This window comes from Gymnodraco acuticeps, unplaced genomic scaffold, assembly GCF_902827175.1.
Source record: "Gymnodraco acuticeps unplaced genomic scaffold, fGymAcu1.1, whole genome shotgun sequence".
In the NCBI taxonomy this organism is placed as follows: Eukaryota; Metazoa; Chordata; class Actinopteri; order Perciformes; family Bathydraconidae; genus Gymnodraco; species Gymnodraco acuticeps.
In genome coordinates this window covers 1,819,874-1,832,582 of record NW_022989974.1, presented here as the reverse complement: position 1 = coordinate 1,832,582, position 12,709 = coordinate 1,819,874, and the positions used below count along the sequence as shown (strand labels likewise).

Below are 12,709 nucleotides of genomic sequence, written 5' to 3'. Positions count from 1 at the left end.
CGTGCATTACCACAGCAGCTGGCACTATATCAGACAGGGCTACTATGCTAAATTGCTTTAATGAGCATTTTGTGTCCTGTGGCTCTCTGTTTGAATCTGTCACTAACTCTGCTTCTGTGAACACTACAGTATGGGACTCTGAAAAACGTGTGTTGGAAAACCCTTTTAGTTTTACCCCTTTTACTGTTGATGTTGTTCGTGAAGCTTTAACCAAGTTAGATCCTAAGAAACCGGCTGGCCCGGACAACGTAGAACCTTTCTTTTTAAAGATAGCTGCAGATTTTATTGCTCCACCTCTCACTACTCTTTTTAACCTCTCCCTCAGCACTAACACAATTCCAAAATTGTGGAAGTCAGCGTATGTCCTACCTTTGCTAAAAGGAGGGGAGGCCACCTTATTAAATAACTATAGGCCAATCTCTAAGTTGTCAGTTCTGGCTAAGGTTCTTGAACGCTTAGTGAGTGAACAGGTAAAGGTGTTTTTATGTAACAATGATATCCTGTCTAAACATCAGTCAGGCTTCAGAAAGCAACATTGCACCATCACTGCCACAATGAAAGTGGTGAATGATTTGGCGAGTATTTTAGATAATAAGCAGAGTTGTGCAGCTCTATTTATTGACCTTTCAAAAGCGTTTGATACCGTCGATCATCGCATGTCCAGCCATGCAGTAGGGTGGTTTGTGAACTACCTCTCTGAAAGATCCCAATGTGTTCACTTTGATGGGCTGTCTTCTGAGTGGTTAAACATTGCTAATGGTGTTCCTCAAGGTTCTGTTTTAGGTCCACTTTTATTCTCCATATATATCAATAGTTTAGGTGAAAATGTCGAAGGAGCAACCTTACATTTTTATGCGGATGATACCGTGATGTACTGTGCAGGTCCCTCCATTAAGGAGGCTGGTGTTAAATTACAGGCTGTTTTTAACATTATTCAGACTCAGCTCTCTGAACTAAAGCTTCTTTTAAATGTTGAGAAAACCAAGGTAATGCTCTTTTCAAAAGCTAAAAAGACACCTGAGCCTCTTTTAGATATTGTAACTACGCAAGGAATAACACTTGAAGTGGTTACCTGTTACAAATACCTAAGTATCTGGCTTGATGATTGTCTCACTTTTAAACTTCATGTCAATAACCTGCTTAAAAAGCTGAGGGTTAGGCTAGGTTTCTTCTACAGGAACAAGTCCTGTTTCTCGCTTGAGGCCAGGAAAAGGCTAGTCACTGTGACCTTTTTACCTGTGCTGGACTATGGTGATCTGATCTATATGAATGCACCTGCTAATTGCCTGGTCAAGTTAGATGCTGCGTATCACAGTGCACTGAGATTTGTGACAAACTGTAAAGCATTAACGCATCACTGCACCCTGTATGCAAGGGCTGGTTTGCTTTCACTAACTGTACGGAGGCTCAGTCACTGGTACATTTTTATATACAAAGCCATGTTAGGGAAACTTCCATCTTATATCTGCTCCCTGATCTCACGGAAAATTGTAAGTGGCTACTGCCTGTGATCGAATGCTGTGGTTTTATTAAATGTGCCAACTGCTAGGACTGTCTTAGGGAAGACAGCTTTTAGATGCGCAGCTCCTCTGTCTTGGAATAGTCTGCAAATTAAATGGAAACTGAACAATCTGGTGCCACTAAATGTTTTTAAAGCTCGGTTGGATGCTACTCAATCGGAAGCTATAGGTACCTGTTTATGTGGATAATTATGTAAATGATGCTTTATGATGTCCTTTTGTTGTTCTATTTATGTTTTTATGTTTCATGTGGAACTACTTGAGCAGGTCTCCCTTGAAAAAGAGATCAATGATCTCATTGGGATTTATCTGTATAAATAAAGGTTTGAAATGAAATGAAATGAATATAAACGATCACACGGAACACCCTAAGTGAATAAAAGAAACGTAACGTTAGCATTTTATCTTTAATATAACTGCTTCAAGTCCATTATTTATTTTTACAACACCAGACTGAAATATTAAATTCATACCTCAAGATAAAAAATGGAGGCAAAATATAAAACAAAACCTAAAAGAAGGACAGCCTGTGGACTTATACTGAGATGCATGACCTCATGCAGCAGACGCTAGAAAACAACCACTCAACACAGAAGAAGCCGCTGTTGCAACACAAACAAAAAAGGAGTAATACATATATATTGATACACATACTTTTCATAATCAAACCTACAATCATATGTAAAGGAAAAGAGACACACAGCTAGTCTATATTAAAGAAATAAAACAAGTACAATATTTCATAGATCAGACTAATACAATTATATTATTATCCAGTATTTACAATATAGTTAATGGCATGGTTGTGCTTAATAATTACACTACACTGGTAAACACTTCCAATTTCCTGTTAAGAATAACATTGAGCTCAATGGGAATGAGTGTATGTCGATTAACTGCAACAGAATGTTGTCTGACCTTTGTAAACAGAGTCAGAATAAAGATAGATTTAAACATGCAACGACATGTTTACAGCCCAACTGATATACAGTGGTTTGAATAGCAATTCCTATTTTTCCGCTTCTAAATCAGGCAACTTTGTTCACACACACACACACACACACACACACACACACACACACACACACACACACACACACACACACACACACACACACACACACACACACACACACACACACACACACACACACGATTATGTTGTCAGTTTAAGACCCATACTGTACAATGCTACGTGCAATGTAGAGCCCTAAAAGATAGCAAAACACATTCAACATAATATACTCAGTACTTTTATCTTGCCATATGACAAACAGCCTCTATGTGTAAAACTCATAGACTGTATATAGAATATATATAAAATGTCCGACACCCCCTTAAATTAATGTCTGTTTTGCACTTTAGCCAGGAAATATTTTTACAGTGATTGTCATTTAATGGAAATTTGAAGGCAGATCTTTCAGTTTGTAGCACCACATGGAGAAGAGCTTTAGACATTTGTTCATAATATGGTTTGTGTACTTTTATTTTGTATCTGCATACACACCCATCTCTTTTTCATGTTAAATGTCTTGTTTTAGCTAAATAGTTTTAAAGCAGAAGTTCAACATTTTGGGAATGAAGCGCCTGTTGGATGAAATTATTGATACCACTCTCACAGTCAGGAGCCAGTTAGCTTAGCTTAGCAAAAAGACTGACAACAGATGAAAACAGCTAGCCTGGCTCTACAATTTTATTAAAGGGTAAAAGAAAATGTGTTTAACTGAATTTGTAAAGAAATGTTCTAAAATATATTAATTTGTGAGCTTGAGAAGTGCTGTAGGCAGATTGTGTTATCACTTAAAGCGGTTTTCTCTCTTTGTGCTAAGCTAGCCAGGTACTGGCAAACAAGTCGTATCAATCATCAAACTCTAAGCAAAAAAGCAATCAAGCATATTTCCCAAATATTCCTTATCTAGTTTAGTACACTATGACATGGGTTTTGTTGCTACAGCTTTATTTGACCAGGTATAACCATTAGCTTATGGTGGCTAAGTTAGCAGACTAAGATACCGCTGCATCACACTACATGCTAGCATTTTCTTTTATCTTGTAATCGTCCCTTAATTTTGTCACAACAGACATTTTGACTTGTCATTGCAGGTAGAACAGAGCTGTTATTATTATCAAACTATTACCAATGGCTCTGTTCTGTTCAAGTGCCACATTTAGCCATGACAGTTTGATAGCGAGCCGACTCGCACATAACAGGACGCTGAAACTGAAGCAGCTTAATGGAAATCACCCATCATTAATTTCATTATTTTTACCTTTTATTTTTCCTAATGTGACAAAATGTTTTTTGATAAAAAGACCTATGACTGCTGCTCAGCTATGGTTGTGTGGGCTCACTGTATGGCCAGATGTATTGTTTTTTCAACCTGCTCATTTCTAAACATGGAAACAACCTTTTTTATTATTAATTAGCTTGGCTTGTCAATTCTTAAAGGCGCTGTCACACCCTGCAAGATGAGGTAGTACAGTATACAGGCAAAACGCTCAGATTTTAACAAGGGAAGACGTCGGTTATAAGATGAGGTTGGGTGAAAGGAATATAAAAATGGAAAGTTGGTTGGAGAGTCTAGAACAAAAGCGATAATTGAACATTTGAAGGTAAAAAGTGAAAAGAATGTGAAGCCCTCACATGCAAATCCCATAAAAACTGAAATAATAACATTTTGTGAGCCTGTCACCTGTCACATCTATTATTTCACAAAAAGTCCTTCAAATCCACAAACAGCGCCACACAGCTGGGATATCTAATGATTCACTGAACACATATGAGCTCAGTTCATGCCCCCATGTACTGTATCTGTTACTATGTCTTGAGAAGCTGTTTACAGATGACCATGCAACATGTCTGCTTTCTGCTGTCCTGCTGTCTCTGTGGCTTCTCCTTTCTTCAGCCTTTATCCCCTTCATAAACAAACCAGGCACAGTTAAGACACTTCCCTCCGTTTGATCCTGCAGTCTGGAAAACTGCAACAAACAAAGTCCAACAAAACCGCTCCGAGACGAGAGTGCAGGGGCTCCGCCTAATGAAAGTTACTGACGTGACACTTGACGTCGTCTAAGCTCAGCACCGTCCCCTGGTCGTTGTTGTTGTTGTTGTGCTTGTGCTTCTTATCAGAGCAGCGACACAACTTGTACTTTATCACCTGCAAGGGTCAAAAACAGAGCAGGTCACCTACAGTATTTAGGGGCTCAACAAAGGTTGTAGGAAAAGAAAGATATGACAAATGCTGAGGTAATTTATCAACAATGCACATTGAAAGGTTTCTCATTTTTTGTTAACCTTGCAATTATATATATTACAAAAAACCTTTTTAATTGTAGTTTCGCAATGAAATTATGAAAAAGGCCTTTTCCACTTTCATTGAGTATTTGTTCATTTTCAGAATTGTAACCCTTTAAATGCCAATTTCTTTCATATCAAAAAGCTCTAAAACTAGTAGAATCTGCTCATAAATTACAACCACATGTACTTGTATTAGCTCCCTGAAAGCTGCTATAACACAGAACAAATATATACAAGACCTTTGCGTCCTAGCTACAGCTCTGCATCTTGTAAATACTAACATGCATCAGGATATATTTAAATGTAATATATTTCCTGAAGAAGCCTCACCTCATAAAGGTAGTCAAATATCTCCAGAATAGTGAGTATGCTTGCTCCGATGAAAAGTCCCATCTGACCGCCGATATCACCTGGAATAACAGGATGCAAGCGGATGAAAAACATCCTCTACATCAACATCAGAAAGAGAATCTGTCTTCAGTGTATAAAGAAACAAATGTACCTAACAGTCCGGCCACTTCATAAGCTTTCTTCTGTTCAATGGTTTCATAGTTGAGGGCTTCAAAAAAGATGTCCAAAACCATAATATTCTCTCTGTGAAGAAAAGCAAAAAAAAGGGTTATACTTGAGAGCATTGTTTGCATTTCACACACAAAATGCAGGTTGTTGATGCTCACTTAATGTACTGCTCAGATTTGTTGTATTTCTTTGCCAGATATTTAGCGGAGGCCTTGCTGGGGATCTTGACGAAGGACAGCTCTTTGCTGTATCTGGTCATGTTGCACGGCGTCTCACACACACAGAAGTCGTTGTCTCTCTCCACCAGGAAGTCTGAAGAGAAAAAAAATAGAGCTCAGTTTGACCTTTTGAACAGACCTCCCTATTTAATAAGCACTTCATTTATCAGATGTACTTTTGTTAACAATGACATCACCAGTAAAAGAAAGTCTAACCAGGGACAGGGGTTGCAAATTAGCCCTGGCTAGAAACCCGCAGCACATTTTGTCGAGTTTGTTATTGTAAAATGCAAAATGTCATGGGATGTGTGTGTGTTTTTGATTGGTTCCTTAAAATATTCACATTAAACGTGGACAAAGCCTTTTTCTTACCGAGAGCTGGGTCAGCACATTCTTTGTACAGCTCGGGGGTGCAGTAGGGAGCGTCACCTGCAGCCAAACGGAAAAAACACATTAGTGACATGTCCTTTCTTTGAAGTACATGCAGTATTTTTGTATTATTATTAGGCAGGTTCCTACCAGGCATGTGCACCATGCGGCAGTTGCAGTTGTCCACCAGGTATCGTGTCTCACAGTCGATGCGACAGGCTGTGATGCTGTAACTGTCGAAGAAGTCTGAATCCATCGCAGACACTTTACAGTCTCCCCAGGGAGGAGGGAGGTATATCAGCTGCAACACACACACACACACACACACACACACACACACACACACACACACACACACACACACACACACACACACACACACACACACACACACACACACACACACACACACACACACACACACACACACACACACACACACACACACACACACAACTCTAATTATACACATAATCATTTTCTACACTTTATATTAAAATAAATAGTATTAATGATACTCTTTTATGTATATCTGTTGTTTTAAAACCCTGATATGAAGGGGTGGAAGAGTAAATTAAAGCAAATAAGAAAAAAACAGTTTGCTGCCATTTAATTGGAATGAATCAAGCAAGTAAAATAAAACTAAATCTAATCAATGCTTTGAAATGACTTTAAAGGATAATTCTGGTTGATCAAACATTCATGAATCAAAGAAGGGACGCTGTAACTTATAGAACAACGTGTCGTACAATTAAAAACATAAAACTGCTAAATAAAATAAAATAAATACATTTCCCTCTTTAAAGTTAACAAAGCTATACTGGGAACAAAATTACGAGAGAGGTCAGGAGCTCACCCTGGTTTTCAGACAAACCTGGTGTTGGGCAGAGCTATTAAACAAATCCCACTTGTAAAGAAGTTTTAAGTTTGTACCCTCTGTTCCTGGCAGGACACAAACGTCTGAAACCCGGGTGCCACTCCAAACCCGAGCTGGTCGATGAAGGACGGCTCGTCCTGGCTGTGGATCTGAACTTTGACCCCGGCTTCAAATGAAGTCTCATCTGCAGGAAATCAAACAATGTTTGGGGAGAATTAGTCACTGATGAATCCAGACACTTAGCAGAGTTAGAGTGGATAAATGTAACTTCATGTAAGTCAGTAAGTGTAATATTCTTGTCCTGTACTTGAGTATTTTCCCATTAGATGCAATTAGTTACTTGTCTACTTCATCTCAAGTATTATATTTGCTTACTCCCCTACATTAAGAGTTTTAATTACTTTTCATTTGACTGCTTATAGCCTTTCGGTCCAGTGATAACCATTTCTCTCCAATTTAATGATTTTGAATTGAATATGTTCTGATTAACTTAAGTATAAGCAAGTGTTCCTTTATGGGAAAAGAAAATGCTCCTACTTCTTTAGCATAACACGATTTACTATCAAAATGCTACTAAATAAAACATATCTTTTTAAACTGCCTTGAATTATTAGGAAAATGCATGGTCACAAAGCTAAAAAAAGGTAGTTTTTCATGAATTTCAGAGTTATGTGTTTTGCACAGGACAGCAACGATACTAACATATGATCAACTTATAAAATATGATGCATTGCTGTAGATTTATCAATCCAATAAATGATAAAGGAGTTAAAATCATTTGCAGAATGACTTCTTCTCATTTGATAGTCTAGTGTTTAACTTCGCTAAATACTCACATACTTTACACAAGGTTTGAATGTAGGAATTGTAATTGTAGTGGGGTGCTCAAAGTGTTTTATTACTACTTTTACTAAAGTCAAGGATCTGAATACTTCATCTACCACTAATGAGTTCACACTCTTGGGTATAAACATCTGCCCGAACACTTACAGATCTCACAGATCTACCAGCCCTCACCTGTTTCACCCCAGATAGGCAGGTATTCATCCTGCTGGATGTCCAGCATGAGCTCGAGTCCATTACCCATACCCCCCTTGGTGGTGAAGAGGGGAGTGCGTCCATCACCGCCGGCATTGAAGGTGTAGCACTTCCCGTAGCGAGTGAAAACCTGAGAGACACATGAGGAACATTATTTTTATAAGCTCTGCAAAATGTTTCTTAGCAAGGCTTTTCCACTGGGTGTCAGTGTTTGACTCCATTTCTGATATGTGTGTGTACGGGAGAGATAGTGTAAGAGGATCAGAGGATGTGTGACAGGAGTGAGAGAAGGAGTGTGACCAAAATGAAAAAGGAAGAAGGGGGAAAGAGGAGGACTCCCTGTGAGGTCTGTGAGTTACACAATGAACCCTGTGAGGTGATGGAGACTGTCAGCCCGGTGATTTAACAATCCCTCGCATGCTTCATGTCACTTTATAATGGACCTGATGTTACCATGGAGGCCTCACATCCCGATCGGGAAGAATGTAGCGTTAATTTTTAAGGAAAGCCAAGACATTCATGTTAGATTGAAAGCTGTGTGAGATATCAGCAAAAGCAGGACACCTTTAAACAGCATTTAAAACGTGATGCTGATTGACTGTAAATAGACTGATGCATATGCAGCTTTCTTTAGTGAGGAGTACATCTTGCATTAAAAGCGTTTAGTGTCGTGAGAGTCATATAACCAATGCAGGGAGAATAAGGGGGAGAGCAGGGAGCTCCAGAGAGTAGGGACGTAAAGTGAAAGAGACAGAAAGAGAGAGAGGGAGAGAACAATTGAGAGTTTAGTTTCCATCGCTCGAAGCAGGCTATTGTTCAGCGTTATGGCACAGAATGACATATCTATGATTAGCAACAACAAACCAACCAAGTAATTGTTGAGAATGAGTTTGGTCCTGCCAGGGGAAATTTCAACACTTCGGCCATATATCATGTACAGTCAGCGAGAGACTGCTGGTAGTAAGAGCAACACATCAATAGGAGGAGGGGAAAAAAACATCCATCAAGAAGAGCAAATAAAATGCACGGCAATCGGGAAACAATATGTGTTCACACATTTAGAGTCATTCTGACAAACCTGTAGGTGTTAGTCAGTCTTTGAGAGGACATTTTTGTATCACGTTAACAAGTGAGTTTACCCTGAGGAACCAGTATACTAAACCCCCCCATCCTCCCTTCTCCTTTGTGGTGACTGACCATTTCTGTAACTTTCCCACCAACAACCAAACGTTCACACCCACTTCACACTGTGATTAGCCAGCTGTGTGGATGTGAGAAAGCCTCAGCACTGCTCTCTCCAGATCTCCAAAAGGAAACTATTTCTGTTATTTTCGATGTGAACAATGGAGTACAACACTATGAATTCCCTCAAGGAGAGATAGTCTGAAAATGTTAATGTGACCAACTTTTTACGGAAAATCTAATCTTCTATCTCTTATGATGTTTGGTTTACTCCGTCTGAGATATGACTGCCTTCTCTTGAACAGAATGGAACGACATGGAACCCAGCTTGTGGTGCTCAAATCACCAAAATAAAATTATCTCCAGACATGATATTTGTAAAGATACATTACGGCAGAGTTTTCAAATGTCATTTTTGGGCGCTATGAGCAAGTGCCATCTATTTTTATTATATCTTAGGGAAGACATCTCCACAGTCAATGGGTGTTTCTCAATGTCGAGGAAGGCTGCTCCAGAGCCACTATTTCAAGCATACTACGTCATCGAGTGCCGCCGAAGGACTGTTCCAATGTCCAGCATACTTAGAATTCTACCGAGGCCGGTGTCAGTACCAGATATGTTCGGCCTACCAAATATGTTCGGGTGTATTTCCGTCGCATCCGTCATCCGTCATATCCGTCATATACTCACCTCCCTCTGCTCCCAGCGCTATGCTGCCACACACCGGCCGTCTGCGGAACTGCAGCCGGAGGAACTCGGTACAGCTTGTTATGTGTGAACGATCTAGATCCCTCCGCTTCCCCATAATTACCGCGACCATTTTAACTTTCATGACAGAAATGGAGAGCTTTTATGCTGAGATAAAGCAGTACGTGCTCAATGGTGGTTACCACAATCTCACCATCGCCGCTGAAAAGCATGATAAAAGGAAGGCGTTAATTCGGAGGGCATCCAAACAATACCTGATCAAAGGTAAGTAACAGAATAAGACCATGGTTAAGTCACGAACATACGTTTTTATTATGAGGTATAAACCCCCTGTACATGTGACATCATCACATCCCTTTACTTATAGGGATCAATAAAGTATATATCTATCTATCTATTTATCTAATGGTGTTTTTTGGTGCAAAAGTGATCATACCTCTAATGGTTTATCATATTGCAATTCCAACATTTTTCAGTAAATCGCAAGGACTCCACAGCTTGTTTCTCCTTTTTCTTTTTATACACACTTTACATTACTGTAGTTGTTACGTCTAAACCACATTTGCCACTGGATTTCTTGAACAGCTTTTAGTCATAATGTCATCTCTACACATGTCTAAATGATTGTTTTGTTGTTCCTGTTGTGCCAGCTGGAGATTTGTACTACACATACAAGGACAATGAGAGGATGGTTGTGTGCACCAAGGACCAAATTATCAATGTCCTGAAGGAGTGCCATGATAACCTGGGTTCCGGAGGTCATGCAGGGAGAAGGCGCACCACCGAGAAGGTTTTGGCAACGTACCACTGGTCCACTATGCGGGAGGACGTGAAGAAATGGGTGGGAGTTTTTGACTGACTGACTGATTATTGATCTACAGAAATGTGTTGTATGTGTACATTGAAACAGAGTGAGACATGTGTGGATCTCATTGGCCCACTTCCCTCCACTGCTAAGGGCAAAAGGTACTATCATGATGGGCTGAAGCATGTGTAACCTCCTTTAAAGGTTCTAAACGTGAAGAATCTGGTTTCAAAAGAAAGGAAATCATTTACAGTGATTCTGTATGTATTTACAACATTCTGCATTTTATATTGCAGATACATTCTAACAGCGACTGATCTGTTCACGAAGTGGGTGGTAGCAAAAACGCTCTACCACAAAACAGCTGTTGAGGTCTCAAAAAAGATTGTAAATATTCTTCTCGATTTCGGTCTTGTCGAGAAGATCATTACCGACCAAGGACGGGAATTTGTCAATGAGGTACAATAATCTATCTAATACAGTGTAAGTGTTATGTGTAACAATGTAATACGATTTTTCAGGTAATTTGGTAATCGGTGTACACTAAACCATCTGCAGGTCAACCGTGGTGTTTTCGATGCACTGGGTGTAAAACACTGCATCACTTCAGCGTACCATCCCCAGTGCAATGGCCAAGATGAGCGTACAAACCAAAACATAAAAAAAGCACTTGCAAAGTACTGTGGAGAGGACCAGAATTTACATCTGAGGGGCATTGTGGCGAGCATTAACACCTCAAAGCAGGTACAATGTTGTAACAAATGCAGATGGAAACAATACTCAACAGAGATACTAAAAGGAATTTGTATGCTTTCAGAGGTCAACCAAGTGCACGCCCTATTTTGCCCAGTTTGGGAGGCACCCTCGCGTCCCGGGTGTTATAAATGCTACAGTCAATGACAGGGATGATACCTCTGTTTTGGTGCCTGCTGATGAGGCAGAACAGCAGCTTGAGGCAAAGGCTGCAACCATTGCAGATTTGCACTCGAAGGTGAGAATAAAATGGCAATATTTAAAACATAATAACTCCTAAAAAATGCAAGCGTATGTTAAGGACTGTAAATGATAACTGTTACATATCTTTCTCAGATTTACCAGAACATCCAAATAGCACAACAGAGACAGAAAATCTCTTTTGAAAAACGCAAGGGAAAGAATGTGAAATCTTTCCTGATTAACGTTGGAGATGAGGTCCTAAGAGCGAATAAGAGGAAGGAGGGCCGAAAAGGTGGAAAACTGGAGTGCAACTGGTTTGGCCCTTATGTGGTTTCCTCAATCACCAACAAGGGTGTGGCAACCCTGTTGAGCTCAACAGGAGCTCAGCTGAGACGGAGTGTGAATGTGTCTCAGCTGAAGCCCTTTAGCAGGCCTATGTTGAGAGGTATTTTGATTATCAATACAAGGACACATTTTAGGTATACTTCATGTGTGGTACTTCAATAATACTGTTTATTTTGTGTCTATCTAATAACAGCTGAACCGAAGTTGGATTCGGAGGGGTCTGTTGCTGACCACCAGTATGCCCTCTCTGGTGCGAAATACGCAAAGGATCTACATCCGATTCAAGACAAGCTGGTAGATATATGTTTACTTCATGCACAGTGATGGAGGTGCATTGTTTTGATTTTAATTTTTCTATGTTTTCTATTGGCTTGAAGTATGTTTTGCAATCTGTTATTTGCAGCTCAGCTATGTGCTAGACCACAATAGGCCTGGAGCAGAGGTCATTGTGAAGGAGGGTGATGTGTGCCTGACCAGAGAGGACTTTTGGAGCCTGGGTCTTCCTCAGTGCATGGAGTCAAATGTAGGTATACTTGAGCTTTCCTCCCAACTTCATCTTGTCTCAAATAAATGGCACAGGTAACTTACTGTTGTTACTGTTTCAGATTGGAAACACGTGCCTGAAGATGGTACAAGAAGCCACCCAAAGACATGTACGGTTTTCAACAGACATCATTGGCCTGCTTTTTTCTTTTGAATAACACATATTTTCTAAATAGCTGTTTAGTGGTGAAACTCCAATCTCGTGAAGTGTGGTTGTCTCTTGTTGTTGAACATACTTCTATGAAGATTTCATTTTTTTTGAAAAACTATCAATATAGGGCAAAGATATATACATCGTGGATATGTATGTGGTTCCTACCTGGAAGTCCAAAACAGCTGACGCGTTGGCCA

General features: G+C 39.8%; 1 protein-coding gene and 1 long non-coding RNA gene across 3 annotated transcripts in view; one reads left to right on the top strand and one right to left on the bottom strand.

Moving 5' to 3' along the window:
- Positions 1 to 1,953: 1,953 nt before the first annotated feature.
- Positions 1,954 to 12,709, bottom strand: part of LOC117543007 (acid-sensing ion channel 1-like) — a 54,973-nt gene continuing 44,217 nt past the window's right edge. Inside the window, exons 3-10 of the mRNA XM_034210983.1 lie at positions 7,819 to 7,969; positions 6,858 to 6,985; positions 6,075 to 6,225; positions 5,928 to 5,984; positions 5,496 to 5,649; positions 5,321 to 5,412; positions 5,149 to 5,228; positions 1,954 to 4,678 (exon numbers count right to left, since the gene is read on the bottom strand). Coding sequence (XP_034066874.1) covers positions 4,556 to 4,678; positions 5,149 to 5,228; positions 5,321 to 5,412; positions 5,496 to 5,649; positions 5,928 to 5,984; positions 6,075 to 6,225; positions 6,858 to 6,985; positions 7,819 to 7,969 — 936 coding nt within the window. The 3' untranslated portion in view covers positions 1,954 to 4,555. The remainder of the gene's footprint in view (positions 4,679 to 5,148; positions 5,229 to 5,320; positions 5,413 to 5,495; positions 5,650 to 5,927; positions 5,985 to 6,074; positions 6,226 to 6,857; positions 6,986 to 7,818; positions 7,970 to 12,709) is intronic.
- Positions 10,491 to 11,372, top strand: LOC117543008. 2 transcript variants are annotated; one of them, XR_004568517.1, is made up of 3 exons: positions 10,491 to 10,570; positions 10,831 to 10,993; positions 11,352 to 11,372. It is a non-coding gene; the product is annotated as an uncharacterized LOC117543008 (long non-coding RNA). The 2 variants fall into 2 exon arrangements; XR_004568516.1 differs by lacking the exon at positions 11,352 to 11,372 and adding an exon at positions 11,093 to 11,112 and having other exon boundaries at positions 10,510 to 10,570.